The 20,924-nt window shown below is 40.3% G+C and overlaps 9 protein-coding genes and 1 non-coding gene across 10 annotated transcripts; 3 read left to right on the top strand and 7 right to left on the bottom strand.

Moving 5' to 3' along the window:
* Positions 1-230: 230 nt before the first annotated feature.
* Positions 231-1,896, bottom strand: VTP21DRAFT_8870 (uncharacterized protein; the record flags this gene model as incomplete). Its single annotated transcript, XM_069399767.1, has 6 exons — positions 231-524; positions 589-963; positions 1,034-1,617; positions 1,683-1,728; positions 1,790-1,809; positions 1,887-1,896. The coding sequence occupies 6 exons, from the start codon at positions 1,894-1,896 to the stop codon at positions 231-233; spliced, it is 1,329 nt and encodes a 442-aa protein (XP_069245761.1).
* A 151-nt stretch (positions 1,897-2,047) lies between these two features.
* On the bottom strand, positions 2,048-2,752 carry VTP21DRAFT_8869 (uncharacterized protein; the record flags this gene model as incomplete). Its single annotated transcript, XM_069399765.1, has 3 exons — positions 2,048-2,198; positions 2,259-2,430; positions 2,506-2,752. The coding sequence occupies 3 exons, from the start codon at positions 2,750-2,752 to the stop codon at positions 2,048-2,050; spliced, it is 570 nt and encodes a 189-aa protein (XP_069245760.1).
* Positions 2,753-3,323: 571 nt separating this feature from the next.
* Positions 3,324-7,856, bottom strand: VTP21DRAFT_8868 (uncharacterized protein; the record flags this gene model as incomplete). Its single annotated transcript, XM_069399764.1, has 10 exons — positions 3,324-6,126; positions 6,193-6,287; positions 6,355-6,571; positions 6,629-6,784; positions 6,850-6,987; positions 7,053-7,132; positions 7,194-7,277; positions 7,338-7,463; positions 7,525-7,669; positions 7,738-7,856. 10 exons carry the CDS (start codon positions 7,854-7,856, stop codon positions 3,324-3,326), a joined length of 3,963 nt encoding a protein of 1,320 aa, XP_069245759.1.
* A 1,370-nt stretch (positions 7,857-9,226) lies between these two features.
* On the bottom strand, positions 9,227-10,036 carry VTP21DRAFT_8867 (uncharacterized protein; the record flags this gene model as incomplete). Its single annotated transcript, XM_069399763.1, has 5 exons — positions 9,227-9,361; positions 9,424-9,504; positions 9,571-9,733; positions 9,795-9,905; positions 9,972-10,036. 5 exons carry the CDS (start codon positions 10,034-10,036, stop codon positions 9,227-9,229), a joined length of 555 nt encoding a protein of 184 aa, XP_069245758.1.
* Positions 10,037-10,167: 131 nt separating this feature from the next.
* VTP21DRAFT_8866 (uncharacterized protein) lies at positions 10,168-11,601 on the top strand (the record flags this gene model as incomplete). The annotated part of the gene is made up of 3 exons (XM_069399762.1): positions 10,168-10,341; positions 10,460-10,580; positions 10,655-11,601. The coding sequence occupies 3 exons, from the start codon at positions 10,168-10,170 to the stop codon at positions 11,599-11,601; spliced, it is 1,242 nt and encodes a 413-aa protein (XP_069245757.1).
* A 672-nt stretch (positions 11,602-12,273) lies between these two features.
* Positions 12,274-13,828, bottom strand: VTP21DRAFT_8865 (uncharacterized protein; the record flags this gene model as incomplete). Its single annotated transcript, XM_069399761.1, has 3 exons — positions 12,274-12,946; positions 13,020-13,612; positions 13,718-13,828. The coding sequence occupies 3 exons, from the start codon at positions 13,826-13,828 to the stop codon at positions 12,274-12,276; spliced, it is 1,377 nt and encodes a 458-aa protein (XP_069245756.1).
* Positions 13,829-14,034: 206 nt separating this feature from the next.
* VTP21DRAFT_8864 (uncharacterized protein) lies at positions 14,035-15,700 on the bottom strand (the record flags this gene model as incomplete). Its single annotated transcript, XM_069399760.1, has 4 exons — positions 14,035-14,507; positions 14,583-14,949; positions 15,010-15,081; positions 15,170-15,700. 4 exons carry the CDS (start codon positions 15,698-15,700, stop codon positions 14,035-14,037), a joined length of 1,443 nt encoding a protein of 480 aa, XP_069245755.1.
* A 423-nt stretch (positions 15,701-16,123) lies between these two features.
* Positions 16,124-18,788, top strand: VTP21DRAFT_8863 (uncharacterized protein; the record flags this gene model as incomplete). The annotated part of the gene is made up of 10 exons (XM_069399759.1): positions 16,124-16,130; positions 16,209-16,292; positions 16,355-16,477; positions 16,536-16,674; positions 16,728-17,107; positions 17,188-17,372; positions 17,429-17,498; positions 17,577-17,798; positions 17,871-18,143; positions 18,214-18,788. 10 exons carry the CDS (start codon positions 16,124-16,126, stop codon positions 18,786-18,788), a joined length of 2,058 nt encoding a protein of 685 aa, XP_069245754.1.
* A 454-nt stretch (positions 18,789-19,242) lies between these two features.
* Positions 19,243-19,351, bottom strand: VTP21DRAFT_t343. Its single transcript has one exon. It is a non-coding gene; the product is annotated as a tRNA-Ile (tRNA).
* A 134-nt stretch (positions 19,352-19,485) lies between these two features.
* On the top strand, positions 19,486-20,841 carry VTP21DRAFT_8862 (uncharacterized protein; the record flags this gene model as incomplete). The annotated part of the gene is made up of 1 exon (XM_069399758.1): positions 19,486-20,841. One exon carries the CDS (start codon positions 19,486-19,488, stop codon positions 20,839-20,841), a length of 1,356 nt encoding a protein of 451 aa, XP_069245753.1.
* Between the last annotated feature and the right edge of the window lie 83 nt (positions 20,842-20,924).

Genomic DNA, 20,924 nt, shown 5'->3' with positions numbered 1-20,924 from the left:
AGTATGTTAGTGCAAGAATATCTAATCATATAATACTACCTTTTGCAATTAATTATTTACTATTTAATATAATTGCAGATATCTGCATTTTTTTTATATTTTCTATTAAATTCAGAAAAAGAGAAAATCTTTTTTATTTTCTATACAAAATGTGAAATGTTTATAAGAGACTAGAAGGGGAAAAAATGTTCTGGAACAGATACATTTAAAAATACAAGCAAATCAAAAAATTAAGCATCGCTACTACCATTAGCTGTGCTTATACCCTGTAGCGAAGGTGGTAATGTGCTTGGAGTGTTAGACCGCGAAGATTTTGTTGGTTTGGGGCGATAAGTATCTACAGCCTCTATATCTGCACGGTATCGCTGTTCATCGCAGCCATATGCCCGAGGAGTGATTTTAATGACGGTATGCAACGGAATCTTGACATAGGGTAGCTCTTCATGAGAAAGATTGAGGAAATAAGCGTAGATACACCGCAATATTGCCTGGTGACCTATGATAAGAATATTGCTTTGACGTTCCTAATTTACATAGTGAGTATGTTCAATAATACGTGGTTATCTCGCGTATATTTGGTCATATTACCAGTTCCATAATAACAGGTTCTAGTCGATGGACAACATCCTTGTACGATTCACCACCACGATAACGATAGTTGAACTTATCTTCGTCGCGATTCGCATAATCATCAGGATATTTTTCAGCAATTTCCTCATACGTCATCCCATCACATACACCAGCATCCAATTCATCAAGCGCCTTCCACTGTAATTTTGGGTAAGGGAGATACTGCCCCGTTTGAACAGTCCGGCGCATAGTCGAAGTCCAGACTTTTAAGTTTGTTCCAGAAAAATGTTGCTCAATAAGCTTTGGAATTGCCTTAGCGTAGAGCTGTCCTCGCGGTGAGAGATCGGAATCTCCTCCAATTTTTCCTTCGACATTATAAACTGACTCGCCATGCTAATAAAAAGAAAAAAAATAGAGAGATATAACACTTTTTATCCTAATGTCCAGCTGATAAATTACTTACTCGTGAAAAAAATATATTTCTTGGTGCGATATGAACATTCATTAAAAAATATACGATTCTACTTTGTAAATAGCCCTGAATCCGGTTAATTATGACTCGATGACCAACATTTATGAGTTTAATATAAGTTAATTCATTTTCTGTAATTGTTTCATAAACGTCTTCATAGTGTCGGATTCGTTCACGAAAGTCTGCAGCAGCACGCTCGGGATCCATGGAGAGATAATCTGGCGACGAAACTTTAACATCACGGATATTCTCAAGCACAAGCTTGTCGTCGTCACACACAGACTCTATAAACATTACTTGCACTCCCCGTCGTTCACATTCTTCAAGTAGCATGCGGCGGCGTTCGCGTGTAGAGTTAGTTGCATCATAGAGAGCAACCACGCCGTTTTCACGATCGAACCAACGTAACATGTCCTCTAAGGCAGCACGGGCAGCTTCAAGGCGAGAAATCTCACCTTCAGAATTGGATGGGTCGAAGAAGTGGTGCAATTGCCCAGCACCGTGTAAGCGTCGTCTGTAATTTCCAACATTAAAGACTTTGCACGCAATTCCCATCCACTGCAAGTATCGGCAAACTACAAATGAAACATTTGAACTGTTTAAAGCTTGTTCTGATTTCAACTATACACAATATTAGAACCTTTTTGCGCTGTGTATGTTTTTCCACGGGCTGGAAGTCCAACCATCTTTGCGAAGAGAAGAGAATACTTAATATCAATAATTATAAGAGCTTTGTGATTTACTTACCACACAAGCTATCCTCAAATCTGATCAGATTTGCAGTATAACAAAAGAACATAAGTTAAATTGTATACATAGGAGTGTCTTTTTGGTCAATACTTACTAAAGGTCATGGTGTTAGTAGAGAATTTTTTCCAATAGTCCTAATCTATGAAGTTTGTCCGTTGTTTTAAAAAAGTCTCCACACTTGATATTTTCTAAATTTTCGACCACGCGCCTTTTTCCGACAGATCCCGAGGGACATAAGAAAGGTATAAGAAAATTTTATTCTTGAAAGTATGGAGAACGAATAGACAACTTGAGTTTCATCCCAAGCTGGTAATTAACTGTGGAGCGGTAGTGATTAAAATGCTGTTGTACTTTGCTCAGTTCTCGTCCAAGTGCGATAAATGCAGTGACCAGTCGGGGTACATTTCTATATTTACAATTATTTTGGTCAATTGAATTCGCACTCATATACAATTATAACTAATACCCGTCTGTTATATCAAAATATGCAATTTCGCATATGCTATCCTCTTCTGATTCAGGCAAATGACCAGGATAATCCAAGATTTCTCCAACTTCTGCGTCAGTTACTCTCCCATCACTCTCAGAGTTAAAAAAAATATGCTTCACTCTATTAAATCTTTCATCTTCCTCACGAGCTATTACCCAACAACCCTGAAAAGAAAATTCGGGACTTTGTAAGACATGATCTATTTTTTTTATCAGAAAACCACCTAATGGTTGAAGCAGAGGGATGGCAACGCGTGTAATATAGTCTGCCGATGCAGAACCAAAGTCAATCAGCACGCATGGCTTGAGTCCGCATAAAAGGAAACAGATTTCTCCGTAAAGGAATCGGTCATTAATTGTAAGCGAACCATTAGCAGTTAGGGCACAATGCTGCTCTGTAGTGAGCGAACTGAACCAATGTTCTTCTCGCTCACGATACTGCCTAAATGTTTCGGCCAACGACACACTCATTGCACTCAAACTCGAATAATGGTCCGGAGCATTTTATGGAGAACATGCTGCGCCGCCAAATCAGGAAACCTTAAAATCTAATTAACTGAATAGATTGCATCTGATTTTGAGTTTACTTTTCAGGCATTGAAAAATTAAAACTATGATGGATATTTAACCTACATCATTTCAAGAACCCATTATATGCCCTTAACTCCAATATTCACCTTGTTGTTTGTTTTTCTCGAAATATTTCAGCGACTACACCCTACTTGTTTGATACAAAGAACGTTTGCTGGTTAAATGTCACTACAAAATTAGGAAATAAACAAACTGGAGTTATTCTCGAATATCTTTTTCAAGCGAAATAGAGGGAAATATAAAGCGAAACAAAGCCTAAAAACAGAAGAAATAAAATCAAACACAAAGGAAAACACAATTAACACACAGTACACAGGTAAGAAAAATAAAAAGAAATGCATTAGAATAAAGAAGAAAAGGAAAATAACACACGCTAAAAATGGAAATATATATTTAAATTAGAAGTTCATTCCCCTCTAAACGAAGCTAATACACAGTTAATATTTTATATTTAGTCCCAATCCATTATCTTGCCTTGCTTCAATTCCTGATCCATTGGTGTACCGTTCAATATAAAATCAAGCATTGCCTTCGATCGACGTTTTGTTCCCTCACCACCAGCCGGTGCCATTGATTGAGAGGAAGCAGGTGGTGCTGCAGCTACCAACGGCCTTTGCGTCGGATATAAATGCGATTGCATAATCATCTTAGATTCTTGAGCATTAGCGTTGGGTGGATGAGGTGTACGGTAGAATGGTATTTCAGGCTTTGATGATCTCCCACCTTCAGGTATTGTGGGAGGCGGGTAGGGCGTACTAATGTGGTGTGAAGAGGGCAAATTTGCCATGTATCTACCATTTCCACCGGTACTAGCAGGGTTTGCGGCAGCAGAAGATGCTCCAATAACTCTCCCAGCGTAGAGAGGGGTGTGAGTGGTTGGCTGATGCATGTGAGAAACGGCCACTTCTTTCTCCCCGACATAAAAGGGAGGCTGGGCATAATCTGATTGACAAGCTATTGAAGAATATGCAGGAGCACTGTACTGATTTGGCGGAGTAATGTGGGACTGGGTTGGAGAATCATGGCTCGTTGCGGGAGATACCACTCGCGGAGAAATGGCATGCTGTTGTGGTTGTGAAGATTGGGCAGTTGGAGACACAGCATGCGAGTGAGTATGCGGATGATGATGGTGGTGATGCTGGTGTTGATGTAGATGATGCTGCAGAGGAGTAATCTGCTGATGTGAATGCGGAGAATGGTGGTGGTGATGGTGAAGAGAAGCCTTGTTACCAGGTTGTGAGTGATGGTGGTGATGCGACACAATTGAGGGATGTGGAAAATGATGATGGTGCATGTCCGCTAACGGTTTTGCATGCATCATCACTGGCTGCTGCTGCTGGTCCATCCGCTGTTGCTGTGGCTGAAATGTCTCTCCGTAATTAGGTTGATGTTCCCTGTATGCACCCCCAATCTCTAACTCTTCACCACATACACTTCCTATCAGCGGTGATTTTATCATGTGCCCATGGGTAATTGAAGATAGTCGTGAGGGCTGGGGTGATTGCAGTAGTTTAGGCGAAGAGGTTGGCGCATACTCCGCTGCTACTCCAATATTATGACCACTACTATCACCTATAAGAATGCGATCAATTGAACCAGCACCTTTATGCTCTGGTATCGGGTGCTCTCTGCCTTGTGTTGATGAACGCCGCAGTGGAGTGTTTTCCTCTGTAAGTGGTGAGCGTTGGTTCTGTTGAACCACGCCTGTTGGTCGATCGTATGCAGAGAATTCAGCTGATATACGGCGTGATTGTTTATGCGACGAAGGATTAACAGAGGGTTGTCCATCTTCAAACAGAGGGTGTTGTCTTGTTTCTTGTCGTTCACTAAGAGAGGAGGAGCTAACTGAAGGGGTAATACCTGATGTAAGAATACGTGAAGTTCCCCGGTCTTCAACCGAAGGAATTTTAACATGAAGTGATGTTGTAAAAGGGGCAATATGCCGATGGGCTTGAGAAACGTTTTCAGACGTATCAACTAAAGAATACCCCTCGTTTTTACTCTCTCCCGAATGAATGGAATTTCCTTCTTCGAAAGTCGAATTCTGTGTCATATTAAGGAGCTTACTGGAGCTGGATTGAGTTGGCCTATCGTTTTGCTGATGGATTCCATATTCCATAGATGATACCATAGCAGGACTGTCGCTTGGGGTGGTATACTTGGAAGAAGCACCTTCATCCTGGCCATCAAAACGGCTTCTGCAATCGTCTCCATTTGAAGACATTACAGGAGTTTGGTGGACTGAATGAGTTTGGCTGGTTTCAGGTGAAGCATCATCTAGCTTTTGCCGTTTCGAAGTAGGTGGGTAAAATATGCTACGATATATTGATGATCCAGATCTAGAAGGCTGGTTGGAATCTGTCTCCGGAGAGGCCAGTTTAGATGCTAACGACAATGAGGATGCCAAGTGGGTTGGCATAGTAGGACTTGCTGTGCCTTTTCGTTTAAGCAAGTGTTGGGGTGCAGATGGCCATGATGCATGTCGCTCCTGTACAACTGAGCGTTTCAATTTCTCTGCATTATTCTCTTCATCGTCTTCTTTTGTACTTGTCATCGCGAGATCTTTGTTCGCACTCAAACCGTCTTCAGAGTGTCTTCGATCCGACACTGGTCCGGAAGTGCTTGCAGAATGAGCAGATGCGTCACTGGAACTTCGTCTGTGCTGCTTAGTGACCGGCATTCGAGGTTGTGGGAAGCGCGAAAAACCGTTCGCGTGTGTTGCAGCAGACGATTTGAGGGCTTGAGATGCGCTGGGAGTCGTAGCACTGATTGCATGTGAATCACTTGATGATCGGCGATGTTTATCTTCGTACGTATATCCAAATTCGGAGATAGTTGGAGAATGGAAAGTGCAAGATTTATCCGCATCCGCTGGAGATATTAGTTGCTGATCAGGAGTACCTACGCTTCCACGAAATCCTGGTGCGACCATCGCTGAAGTTTCTGGAGAATGGTCTGCTTGTCCAGCTTGTACGGATATTGGCACCGTCGAAATTTCTCCAGAGCTGCGACGGCGAGGAGATGGAACTTCTCCTGTACGCATGGCAGCAGATTCAGGAGTAGGAAGCACTGGTGATGTTATATGGTGTTGCATCGTTGTAGGTGAAATGGAAACAGGACCGGATGAGCTTTCTCGCTGAAAGTATGACCCACTTGTCTGGTTCGTCGAAGAAGGGGAAGGTATGAATGGTGAAATCGAAGGGGTCATAAATGACTTGCCTTGATCAATAGGTCCGGTCGCATCAGGAAATTTGCTATAATTTTAAGGTATGTATATGTTATGTGCACGAACTGACTATGTAAAGTATGCGTTTGTTTACCTTTTAAATGATAATGAAGATCTCAGAGGTGGACCACCACCCGGTTTTTCTCGTGCCTTCCATGCTGATCTAATTTGGTCGCAAAAAGCCTCAAGCTAAATTTCATTTTAATGATTATATTAGTAAATACCAATAGCATTTCTAAAATATGAAGCTATATACCTCTTCTCTTGATACAGCGTCTTCAATGCTCCTCATGATGTTTCTCACCACTGCTTCGTCGTTTGCCGTTTCTTTATCGTCACGAAATCGTAAAAAACGCCATCCACCTTTGCGTATTGTGGGAGCATATCCAGGATCAATAATTGTCGTAGGCCATTTTGGATCATACCAAAATTCACCAACACGTCCGTCAGGACTAGTTGCACTATGGCGCCACCTACGTGAATGTTAACATAAATAACATGAAATGGTTTGATTTCAAGCGACAACATACTTTTCTGCAATTTCCGGTTCCAATTGCAAATGGTCATAGAACTTGTGATTCCCATTATGTGCAACTTGCAAAATGTAATAGGGCTTGCGCTCTTTAGTGTGTTGCACTTGTATTCTAAAATCAACCGTGTTTTGATCTGCAGGCTTCCATTTTAACCTGGAGTAAATAGAATATAGAATAACTATCTACATATTGGAAAAAATTGCATAGTAGTAATTTACAGTTTTTGACAGGTCCCAGGCTGATATGGGCGTTTAACGGGTGTAAAAATTAATCCATCATTTCCGTGTTTTAAATGTCGTATTTGATCAAAAACTAGCTTGAGACCATAAGATCGCTCCATCCGTTTTAGATCCACACTATATATCAAAATGAGTTTGCAAAAAAATTTAGAGTAGATCACGAGCAAGTTGAATACACTTACGAAAAGGCCTGCTTTTGGGCAATTTCTGGATTTTTTTTCAGTGCAGAATGCAATGGTTGAATAACATCTTGTTGTACCATCTATAATTAAAAATTAAGCTATAGTCTTTTAGAAGATTGTGAGTTAAATATAAAAACATACCCCTAATCGCGTACTGAACGACCGCTGCGTTACATTCACCCCATTAATAACCATTAAGTCAAATACCAAAAAGCGTGTCATCCTCTAAAATTAAAAAAAAAATTATCTTCTGCATTATCTGATCAAAAGTTGTAATACTATTACCTTCTCATTCTGTACATCTAAGACTAACTCTCCATCTACAAGTGTATCATTTTGGTACTTTCCTGGATGATCTTTTACTGGGAACATTGGATGCTTTACATATCGCACTGAATTCTTTCGATCGATCTGTAAAAAATATTTACAAGTAAGCATATGACGCTGGATAAATTCAAATAAGATATCATACTAAGAATGTAGCTGGACCCTTTGCGGTGTTGTGCATAAACATAAGGTAGCGGATTCCATCACTTTTTTCACACACAAAATAGTCCTCCGTTTCGAGGAGTTGTAAATGAGAATGGTCGAAACTGACAGGTTGTGATCCTGGAAAACTATTATCGATAAAAATAACGTAAAGTAATGTACTTTAACAAAAGCCACGTAGCGAAATTATATTTACCTATCGTGTTTCCAGTTTAAAAGCTCTCGTAACCTCTCCTGGAGAACACGCTGATATTGCTGATCCACAGGCACGCCCGGAGGTTCTGGAAGTGGCGCGTCGTGGTTATAATGTGCCATACCAAATTAGCGTGGCAAAAAAAGGTGCAAAAGTAAAGAGATAAAACCGCTATGATCACAATGTTTTGTTCACAACAATATAATGGGGTGTGGGATATAATGCAACTCAGGAAAAAAAAGTAAATGTAGCCACGCCTCCTTTACTGAGCTTGTTCTGCGAAGAATGCTGATATAAAATATATTGAAGAGGGGGACGAGATGTATCTGAAGAGTTAGGCTATCCGTTGAATCAGGAGATAAAGGCGTCAGCAGAGGCGTAACTTTGGCAATCAGATGATCACGGTTAGATTGATCAGATTAGCCACTCAATTCGAGAGATTAAATGCTACAATTGGGTCAATCTAACGTTAATTTATAATTGTAGCGGATTAGTTACTGAGAATTGCGATTATTTATAAAGTATGGATTCGAATGGTATTCATCTCGATTGCCAACTAGTTGGCAAAGATGAGAACAAATGTATAAGACAAGAAATTAAAAAATACTTTACTCTTGATCGGCTACCTGAAGCAAATATTGGGTTTCTTGCGGTAAAATAAAAAGATCGATATGGCGTGAACGGAAGAAGGATGTGAAATTTACAGTCAATTAATTTAATCGATGAGTATGCAGATCAGGAGTAACAGAAAATGGGATTATTAAGTGGTTTTGTTCTCGTTCTCTTTCGCTGTTTGTCGAAGATGTAAAAATGATGTCATATTGTGACGTTGTACATTTGACAATCTCTCGATAATGTTCAGCACTTCGGTTAGAACTCTGCACCACGATACACAAGGGAAATAAGGTATATATAAAAGAGCAATCGAAAGACATTAATGCTTCAAGTCTAAATCGGAAAATAAAGTACCCATAGCTTAATAACAAATGATCCTTTTTAATTAGACATTTATCAAAGAAAATTTCCAGTTTTAATGTTTCGTAGTCAACTCTATACTTTGTCATTTTAAAGGCCAATTTTTAGTAATTCAAAGATTTTATGCTAATTAGACAGGTTGCAGCTTTATTTAAACCTCATTTAAATTGTTAATTGGAGGAATAATCTCTCTCCAGCACTGCTAACATCTACTATATGCAACATTACTTAATAATCAGGTTGAAGAGAAAATTAAATTTCAAGAATAGGGCCTCGTTTCATCTTATATTGAATTTGACTTCATTGGTGATAATGTTGAATAGAAATACCATTCTCGGAAGTAAATGAATATTATTCCATATGAATTTAGGTAATACAATTAGTATGCAAAAAGATGGTAGAAGTTATGGTATATATCGGATATGAATTTTCCAAAAAATTGAACATACACCGCTCTTTATATTGATATGTTAGGGCTGATTATAATTAATGAAATATATCGGGATAAATGAAAAATCTAATCTAGCATATATATTCTTGATGCAACATCATCTATTAGCCAGTCCATGCCCTTTAGAATGTTTTCACCCGTTATCGCACTACAGCCTTGGATTGCCCAGTGATGAGTAGCTATTACATCGAGTCCAAGTGCCTAAAAAAAATTAACGAACTTACAAGCTAGTTAAATAAAACGAGCAAAAACTGCTATCATACCGCACGGATTTCGCCAGGAGTTAATGCTCCAGATAAATCTTGTTTGTTAGCTAATACTAACAAGGAAGCGCCTGCTAATCTCTTTATATGCAATTAAAGAAACGTTAGCTCAGAATTACAAAAATCAATCATGACCAATCTATTAACTTCTTCTTTTAATAATTCAAAAAGTTCTTGCCTACAATCTGCCATTCGAACTCGATCAGCTGAATCCACTACCCAAATCAGTCCATCTGTTTGCTCAAAATAATTGCGCCAGTAAGAACGTATAGAGGTCTGGCCTCCAATATCCCATATATTTAGCTTATATCTGAACAAATTCACTCTCGCTGTCAGCACATATTATAATAATACCAAGTGAATAAGATTACCCTTTGTGCTCTAGAGTCTGAATATTAAAGCCCAATGTTGGAGAAATAGTGCTAATGTCGTCTCCGTTTATGCGTTTGAGAATTGTTGTCTTTCCAGCGTTATCCAAACCTCTATAAAAGCATAAGATTTCATCTGAAAAAACTCATTAATCTATCCTAATTTAAAGTAAGATTTACAGCATCAAAAAACGCATTTCCTTTTCTTTCATTCTATTCTTCTTGAGAATACTTAGTAAACCCATGTTCGCGACTGATAAATAAGTCTCGATTCCTCCTATTATGCTAAATTATAGTATTTGTGGCTTGGCTAGCATTCCTGTTATACAATGATGCTCTCCATTTAAGATCAGAATTTGATTTCATCGCGAATAAAATGCAAAAGGCCCATACAATAACCAACATCCCATCGACATCATCAGGAAATATTGGGGGTACGAACATTAATACAAACGGTGGAACTGGAGGAGGAGATGGTGGGGGAGAAGGGGATAAAGTTGATTACGACACTTTGACTGATGTGACAGTATATGCCGGAGTTGATCTTAAGGTAAGAATTTATTAACTGCCTTAATCTAACTTACTTCAAATATAATTTAATTCTTTCAATGATCACTTTGGATGTGTTCTTGATTTTGCCTTAATAATTCTTAATCACATGCTTACAGGAAGAATCAGATTATATACTCAGAGATGTAGGCGTACGCATCCAATTTGATGGCGTAGATCAGACGAGGGCACAACAATTCTTTAACGCAAATATCCTGCGCACTATTGTGGAAAGAATAGGTTATTAGCCTCTTATATCAATTGTTCTTTAAGGTTTTATTAACATCCAAATTGATCTTCTTTTCCTTTGGTAGCTAAATCTAACAATATTTCCAATGTCTCTCAAGATTATGTCACTTATCTTGCACTCGCAACTCAACTCCGACTTCGTAATATCACAGAACAGATGATTCAAGCTGCCAAGCACCGTATTAAATCTCAGGAATTTGCCCCACCGCCTCTCGATGAAGCAGGAAAACCAATGTACAAAATTATAGTGCAGCAAGATGTGCGGAAACAATTACTTGCAATTGAAAGGGCAGAGCGAGAGGAAGAGAGGAGAAGAAAAGAAAAGTTAGCAGAGCGGACAGCAGCAGCTGAGGCGATGGGAGGTGCCGATGGATTGGGTGGTGAAGGAAGATATGCAGAAGGGACCGGAGGACCTATGGAAGACCTACCCTCAACACCTCAAGAATTAGTAACTGGCAATAAACCCCCCAAAAAACGGCGGAAAGACACACGTAACATAAGTGAAGATGTTCGCAAACGTATTACAAATCAAACAGCATTGTTAAGTGCTGGAGGTGTAAGAAAGAGTTGGATGCTAGAAGGAGCAGGGGATTTTACATCTACACCAACTCCACCTGTTCGGCGATCTGCCTCCACTATTTCAAATCCCGGTACACCACCCCCCATGTCTACAGACCTTGCTTCGCCTAGTGCGGGAGGAAGCACAAACGCCCGAACGCCATCTGCTGTCACCCCCTCACCTACCACAACTGCTAGTGGAAGTGTAAGCGGAAGACGACCTCCACTACAGCAAACACCTTCACTTTTAAAACGTGGTCGATCCCGCACATCGTTTGTCTTACCTCCCTCGACCATTACACGTGGCGCAAGTGGCAAAGGTATGGTAGGTGACCAACGCGTGACAGTAAGGGATGCTCTTTTTGCACTAGAACGTGATCGGGGAGCAGGTGGAGGAGCCGGTACAGGAGAACGAGTTCTATTGAAGAGCTATACAAAGTGGCTAAAAGATTAAATTATGCTCTTTGTTTTTAACTGTGAATTTTCGGGTGTATGTGCCGAGGTATACTTTGCCTTTGTGAGCAAAGAGTATAAAATTATTTTTTAACTCGACTAAAAAGTTATTTTTGGCCGATGGTGGATTGAAAATGCTATCAAAACAAAAGGTTATTCAAAAAAATTGTTAATGAGGCATCTCTAACAGCTCTCACCATTATTGACACAAACTCTTCAATTTTTGAGTGAAGCACTTTTAGTTGTGAAAAAATGTTCTTTCAATTTTTAATAGCGATTCATTCACCTCCAATTTCAAGCAACCAAATGACCAAATAAACTGGTATTGAAAATCGATACCGCGTAAATTATAGGATTGTGAGGTGATTAAATTTATCTAGAATGTAACCTTTGAAGTAGATTGTAGAACCCCTTCCAGCCTGAGTACATTACATTAATGGAATAATAATTCCATCCCGCTGCTTTGACTCCGATCCATAAAGCATATCTTTATCATCCATGTCTATATATTTTATAAGCAAACTTAGTAAAATAATAAAACAAACGGGAGAGTAATAAGAGATCAAGGAAATCTCACAATAAGGTAAATTCATGGTGAAAAGAGAATAAAAGTGCACAAGTTTAAAAGTCTGTGAAAAAAAAAAATAACTACAATAAAATAATAAAACATATTTTAATCCAGATCCAAATCCATTCGCGGACCCCCCTCTTCCTCTTCTTCTTCTTCTACCCCTTCTCTGGTATGAGCAGTCTCACGCTCTCTATGACTATCTCTCCGGTCCCCACGATCTCTTCCGTCTATTACATATCGACATATTGGGCAAGTATTATTAATTTTTAACCACTCTCGAATACATTCACCATGATATACATGTTCACAGGGTAATTTTAATACTTTTTCCCCCTCAGTGTATACCTCCTGGCACACCGGACATTCCACTCCTTTTGCCACTTGTGCAGCAGTGATATCAACTTCTGGTAGATTGTCAATTACATGCTGAGGAGCAGGAGGCGGTCGCCCATGTGCCTGCTCCATAAGTTGTGTGATGATATCATCGAATCCTTCTTGAGTAAGAACATAATCGCCTGAAAGGGGTTGTAAGCCCATTAGATGCAAGAATTGCAATAATGGGTGGATATTAGGGTTGAATGGTTGTTGAAATTGGGCCTGTTGTCCCCGTTGCTGTTGGCCTTGTGTCTGGTCGTGTTGATGCTCTTGTTGTCCTGACTCTTCATGCTGTTGCTCTTGCTGTTGATGTTGCTGCTGCTGCGAAGGTGTAGTCTCTTCGCGACTCATGGGACCCGATTGACGGTTTTGTTGCCCACCAAATGCTTGTTGAATAAAACTATGAGTATAAAATATAATTAAATATTCAAACTAAGAGACACTGTAAGATATTGAGTGAGTGGAATATGTACTTTTGTAGTGAATTCAAAAAAGTTCCAGTCCCTCCTTGAGTATTCCCTTGTGGCTGCCTTTCTCCTTCACCGGAACTATTCTGTGTCCTTAAAGTACTCGTTGAGGTTTGCCCACTGCCCATCGTTCTATATGTAAACCCGTGGGGTCCAGCCATTACAAATACTCCCCTCATTCCACCACCGCTCCCACTCCTAGCATCACTTCCTCCGCCAGCTTCATTTCCACCAGCATTTCCTGTACTACTTGAAAATTGCTGCCCATGACTTGCTGCTTCCAAAATTGCTTGCATCAGTCCGCCTAGATCTCTAGGATTCGGACCACTCGACCCCCCAGTGGCAAATCCAAAACTCGGATCCTGCGTCCAAGATGAGGGAGGTGGAGGTGGAGGTGGTGGAGGCGATTGTGAATATGTATTTGGGGGTGTTCTCGAGTATTGATTTGGAGAAGCTGTCTGAGGGGTGTGGGATGTACTTGGTGTGAATTGAAAAGTAGATCGCCTTGGGGGAAAAAAGTTTGGAAAGAGATCGGTAAACGCTAGAGGATTCGGTGGTTGCGAAGCGAATTCACGGGGGTCATCGTTGGCTGAGTCGATCTAAGCAGTAATACAAAAGTTCTGTAAATAAGCTGTGCAATCCGAGGATTGAGTATATTTCGCACGCCCATTTATGATGTATAATTTTGTAAAGAATATACTTACCTCTTCGACAAATTCAGTTTGGCAGCGTGGGCATGTCGGAGTTGGAACCATCAAAGGTTGAATCTGCCGATGACAGACATGACACCAGTATTGTGGCCGAATATCAGCCATTCGTAGTAAAACTAGCTTATGCCTATTTAAAAAGATAGAATTAAAGGAAAAGAAGACGAGAGAAAATAATTTGAAATCCGTTTGTAGTGTGACTTGTATGTGACTTTTAATAAAGGCAGAAATAGTGGTGTGGTTAAAGAAATTGCATATTATATTTCAATATATTTATTAACTAAGGAAAATAAACCAAGAATATACCTCTATGATTATTTTGTTACAGCAAAAAGGAAGAAAAGAGCCCAACTGAATACCATTAGAACACCCAGCCCTATAGCACATCCGACGCTCCATCTACTCCTCACCAATCCTCTTTCGATGCCATCTCTTTTTAGTGCATTCCGCTTCTCTATACCGGCCCATATAAAACAACTAACTAGAGCTATTCCTGAAACACCCCCCAAAAAATGTACTACCCTTCCATATCCCTTGTCTGGGGTAGCATCCTGTATCAGTCCAACAGATATATTGAGAATAGTTGAACCAACATTATTTGCTGCCTTAAAGAGACCAAACCCAGTCCCTATTAATGCGAGAGAGAGTGCGCGAGGTATTGAAGTTGCGAGACATAGCGGACCAACAGTAAGGGAAAGCGAAAAAAGGACCATTCCTGGAATAGGTGTAGTTTTAATATAAGTTAGTGCGAGTTGTGAGGCTAAAAAGGCCGAAGAAGAGAATATCGCTATCATAATTTATAAAAAAATTTGCTCATTAGTATAGCAAAGAGTAAATCGACATCTGGCAATATCATCTTCACCTGAGGGTACAAATAGCCCACTCTTGTCTAGAAACATCCCCACAAAAGGAGTTAACAAAATTGGCAGAGCCTGGCCAACACTAGCATTATATGCAGCAAGTTCTTGCTTCCTCCCATATCTCATCTGAACCAATTCCGTTGCAATAGTTAAGAAACTCGTCCATACTCCTCCTAACAATAATTCAATCCATACGACCATCCAAAACCGTCCAGGGAGTGTATATACATTGTTCAGACGGAAACTACGTTTACGCCGTAGGCCAGAGAGGTCATTTCTGGGCAAAAGTCCTTGACGTTCAAGACGATAGAGCAAGATCACATATATGATATTAAGGATGAGACAGAGAAAACAGATAGCAGCGGAGAACTTATATTATGATTTAGATATTATTGATGCATGTAAATGTATGTGAAATAATTATATTACCCAGAAGGCGGAACCATAAAACCCAGTCGCGTTTTTTATCGGTACAACGGTGAGATTCGCAAGGAAGGATGCCTGGAGAGAAGAATAATTTAAAGATTTAAAGAATAAAGAATTAAGCTTATTAACAATCTCATATTCAAATATAGATATAGATATATACCAGCCGAGTCATTGCGAGCATTCCTCCAATCACGAATCCTAGTCTTTTTTTGAACCAATGACTCAACATTGTTTCCTGCACAATCACTATTACTCCACTACCTAATCCATAAACTAATCTTCCCATGACCATAAGACGAAAGCTCGCTGTTTGAGTACTCAAAGCAGCAATAAGATTCCCCAATGCAACTAGTGCAGAAGCACACAAAGAGCCGCGCGCTGTACCAAACAAGTCAACAAATGCTCCACCCAGTATCGGAATCACGCTATTAATAAGAGATACGCTCGATTGTAGTGCCCCATATTCAGAATTGGAAGCACCCAATTCCTTTTTCAAATCAGATTTGAGAGCACTTAGCGTATGGGCTGCAAAATGCGAACCCATTGAAAGGAGAAGTGCACAAACAAGTGCGAGAAATCTGAAATAAAGAGGCACATTATCATGTTCGTGCTCTTGTTCTTCTTGTGTTTCTGGATGTTGTTCAGATGGAGGAATAAGGGGCGATTGTTCTGTGGGTGTGATGCCCGTCATAGATTAATGATTTATATAAAATTGATCGTCAATACAAGTTTGAAATGATAATGCTTCAACTAAATATTGGGGCTACAAATAAAATACATTTGAGGAAAAGTGGTGTGATATTATTCATACTTCGATTCTGGAGATAAAATATCAGATTTACTGCTTAACACCGAATCAGTGATAAAAATTTCAATAGAAACTTAGTATGATCTATTGTATTTGCAATGGAATTCTAAAATATTTACTTAAACTCTAGAAATATACATTAAATGTTGATTGCTAATATAATAATATATTTTGGCTGGAAAAATCGAATCAATCGGAGATTTCAGATATTCTGATATAAGACGCAGCATCTTCTCATCGCGTTTTTACCTTATATTAAAAACGATCTAATATCAAATAATCACCATTACACACGCAACACATCAAATGTCTGGTAAGATCAAACTGACTTTTATATTCTATTAATACTTGTACCTACATCTCTAACTACTTTTTTTATCGTTATTAATAGGTCGTGGTCGTGGCAGTTATTATAAAGAGAAAAATGGCCGAAAGAGAAAGAGTGAACAATTGGATGAGATGGGCGAAGCACTACGTGAATAATTTATACCTTTAGTCTGGATTTTCTCCATTCTAATTTGTATCTATTTAATTAAGACGCCATGGCAGCGGCAGTAGGCAAGGAGCTAGGAAATAAAAACCGCCGTACATTCGAACAACTGCGCCAAACATTAAACTCTCTAGAACGTGCAAACTGGAGCGCACTAAAAACAATTAAAGGTTATATTTAAATATCTATTGTTTATTGCTAATATTGACATCTTTTCAATGTCGATAGGAACGTATGAACATGGAAGCTTCAGCTTGTATATTGATCACGTTCAGTCGGATCCATTTGCTGCACCGTCGAAATTACGAGTACGGATGCAACAGAGGATTGCAAAGTATCCTAAAGATTTATACGTAACACGTATTCGGTAATATAAATATTTATGTTGCTTCCTTACCGTATTTAACATATATATATTAGCAATATCGCACTAGTAGACTATCTAACACGACGGTTCTGGGAGACTGTGCACAAGCTAGGACTTGATCGTCGCGAAGGGGGCCAAGGTTGGCATGGTGCAAAGGGAGGTGATTTTAATATTGACAAACCTGGACAGGAAGTACTACAGAGATCTAGCATCGCTGTCAACAAGGATTGGATTGAAGTGAGGTTTACGTTCGGAATGCCTGGTAGAGGGAGATCAATTATGGGGAAGAGCGCAGCAGAACTTCTAGTTGATAAATTGTCTCAGGTTGTCATTGGATGTTTGCCTTATGCTGCTCAAGATCATAAACCTATGTTGGAGCACATACATTCGGTAGAAGATCAAGAATGGTTACGGGAACAACTGGCTAATAAGGGTGACTATAAATGGCATGCCGGAAAGGTCCGGATTTAGCTCCTCTAACTAATCATGGCATATATATAAATATGTATTAAGGACTGATCGCTTTTGTAAGAGACGGAGCTGAGCTACCGCGAGCATCCGGTGCTTCTGATCTTCCTATGGTTGGACCGGGAGTGGTACCCTTTCGTTCTCCCGAATCACTACGAGTTAGTTTTGATTTACCACATAATGGCAAAATTACAGGAATGGGTATTCCTCGAGGAGTTGTACTAATTACTGTAAGTTTAACACTTTTACAGGATATTCTATTTTGATCTTATTTTTTTTTTTATAGGGTGGAGGATTTCATGGCAAATCCACTTTGTTGCAAGCTCTAGAAATGGGCGTATATAATCATATTCCTGGTATATATCTATTTTTCTAGTTTGTTTTGCTTTTTTTTGATTCACGCTAAGCATGGATATTATTTACCAAATCTAAAGGGGATGGGCGTGATTTTGTCTGCACTGACGTCTCAACCGTAAAAATTCGCACTGAAGACGGACGATATGTATGTGCAACCGATATCACACCTTTCATTAATGGACTTCCTCATGGCAAAGAAACGCGTCGATTCCACACACTTGATGCAAGTGGATCGACTTCCATGGCGGCTAATATTCAAGAAGCACTAGAAATTGGCGCAACAGGATTATTATTTGACGGTGACATACATGCATACATTTATGCAAGTACTTTTGGAACATTGATTATTTACGCATTTTATTTTATGATAGAGGATACTTCTGCAACCAACTTTCTTGTAAGAGATGCACGTATGCAACGCTTAATTTCTAAAGATCACGAGCCAATTACTCCGCTCATATCCAAAGTGCAAATCATGTTAAACACAATGAACATTGCGTGTATCTTAGTTATTGGAGGATGTGGTGATTATTTGGATGTAGCAGACCTAGTTATTGAGATGCATGAATATGTACCCAAGGATGTGACCCGTGAAGCAAAGCAGATATCTCGAGATCTACCAACCAAGTTAATTGCGGAAGGAGGCAAGTTATTGTTAAAAAGATAACCTAGTGCGAGTATTTGATTTTCTCGTTTTTTCTGATATATATCTAGGGGTAACCTATGGGTCTGTCACTCCAAGGAAACCTTTTATTCCTCCACCTGGCAATAAAAATCCGAAAACACATGCCAAATACTCCATTGGCTATGCAGGAACTGAGCTTTCTTTACATGCGTTGGAACAGCTAGTCTCGTCCTCACAGACTCGTTGTATTGCTGACACACTTGCATACGTGTCCACCAAAATACCTGATGCAAGGAATATGACTCTAAGTGAGATTGCAGACTTTATGGATCGTGTATGGGATCGGGAAGATCGGGCGCTCGAGGGTACCCATCCGTCTGCTAATAACAACAACAGCACAGCCACGCCTGGAGGCAGCGGAAAAAGTCCTGGTGTAAATAAGAAGATGAATAGTAACAGCCGTAGTCCAAATGCCGGCGGTCTGGTCGCCGTTAATCCCGAGGGTTTCGTGGTCGGATATTATGCTCGTCCCCGCAAATATGAACTTATAGCTGCAATAAACCGATTACGATGTGCTCGCATGATCCAGACCGATGGGAACGAGGACGAATTTATGACTATGGAGAGAAATGGGGATCGAGAAGATGTGAACATGGAAGGCTGAAGACAAAATACATGCTAACATCTCTTTTTTTATCGTTTTCAATTTTAATATTAAGTTAGTATTTTTGTTATTTCATATTGTACTAGCACTGGATATGTTTAATTTTCCTCTACTCCCCCTTCGTCTTTGCTTGTTACATTTATATTTAGCTTTATTCAGAGATATTTGAAACAGAATATTAAATGGAAATTCTGATTTTTAGAAATCACTTGAAATTTTTATGCGAATCTTTCTGCTCCTTGTTTGAACCAAATTTGTGAGGTTTATTCTCCCTAACAAAATTAATAATAACTTAAAGAGTTTGCAACTTAAACCCAAGTATAGATACGAAATTTAATTATTACGTTCAAGGAGGGAAAATTTAGTGATAAAGTGTATCGAAGGAAAGAGTTTTATTTTTTTCCTTTCAGATAAAGTATGATTTGGAAACTATTGAAATAAGAAAAAAATCTCCTGCTCCCGGCGGGAGTCGAACCCGCGACTTTGATGTGGCTCAAGATTGAAGTTTCACACAATCTCAATCCGCATAAGCATCACGCTCTAACCAGCTGAGCTACGGGAGCTCATTACTGCGGAATGTTATGGGCTGTTGTGAATTTAACCCATCGTCCAGCGAAGACCTAATACTAGATTCAACCCTAAAAGCTCCTTCTAACCCACAATAATACCCCCCCCCATACCACCCATCTAATACCCTATGTCCATATCGATCCTATCACTCAACACACGGGTTTTAGCTAACCCCCAAAAAAGACGAACACTATTCAACTGGCTCAAACTAATATCGAAACCCCATTTAATCCTCCTTCCATACCCGATTACACTAATAAATATATACACTCCTTCCGCAGAACCGGATACTCAAGCCTTTTACGAGGCCTTCCCAGCCTCATTGGAAGCGCACCGGCTAATAATGGGAGGTGACTTCAACACCCACCTTGATCCAGCGATTGACCGCGCTCCACCAGCTCCCAACTCCCAAAACCGTAAAGGCTCCTCACATCGGCTTCGGGTGATCACGTCTGCGGCCTCCCTCACGGACGTCCATAGACACTTCTCACCCAAAGGCGACCAGTTCACGTACTCTCACAGAAGATCTCGAATGAGATCACGTCTGGATCTATTTTGGGTCAGCCCGTCACTCATATCAAAAACGACGGACGTAACCCTACTGGATCCCCCTGGGGCATCATATGACCACATGGCTATCCAGATAGAAATAAGGAACTCTGTAGCTCCTAAATCTGGCTACGGTCAATGGCGTTTTAACTCCAGCCTAGCAGACGATGAACTCTACACAGCCACTCTCAAGGCCCACTGGCACTACCTGCTTACAACCCGCGAATCCTTCAGGACCACGGGCCATTTCTGGAACGCCGTAAAACAAGAATTCCAATCGCTCACTACCACCTACGCGGCGCAAAGACAACGTCGGTATAGAACAGAGGAAACACAGCTAAACAGGGCTCTTAAGAGATACCATGAAGGCCCATGGACTGGAGAATCGCATGACCAACTGGAGAAACTTCGCAACCAACTTGCTGCACATGTCGATAGAAGAACTGAAGCACTGCGCATTCGGTCTCGCCTGAATTGGACCGACCAGGGCGAGAAATCTACAGCATACTTCCACCGCCGTATTGCGGGAAGGAGAGCAGTCAACGCGATGACCTCGCTGAAAAGAGCGGATGGAACCCGCACTGAAGACCCTAGCGAAATAGCCAGAATGGCCACCCATTTCTACACGGAGCTCTATGCTGGGGACCCCACAAGTACAACCGACCAAAACACCCTCCTCAATCATGTAGACAAAACTTTATCTACTGAAGCCCGCGAAAAACTTGAAGAGCCTATCAGCGAAGAAGAGGTGAGGAGAGCCATTCGGCTGGCTCCAAAGAACAAATCGCCCGGCCCGGACGGAATTACGGCGGAATTCTACCGAGCCTTTGAAGATGAGCTTGCCCCCACGATTCAGCTGCTCTTCAATGAGGCCCCTCACAATGGACAGCCCTATAAACTTCTCGAAGAAAGCAACGATTGTCCTAATCTATAAAAGAAAAGGAGATGCCGAACTGCTAAGCAATTGGCGACCGATATCTCTCCTCAATGTGGACATTAAACTCCTAACGAGAATAA

This window comes from Calcarisporiella thermophila (genome assembly GCF_041956535.1).
Source record: "Calcarisporiella thermophila strain CBS 279.70 unplaced genomic scaffold VTP21scaffold_40, whole genome shotgun sequence".
NCBI lineage: Eukaryota > Fungi > Calcarisporiellomycota > Calcarisporiellomycetes > Calcarisporiellales > Calcarisporiellaceae > Calcarisporiella > Calcarisporiella thermophila.
This window is presented reverse-complemented; position numbering and strand designations above follow the sequence as displayed.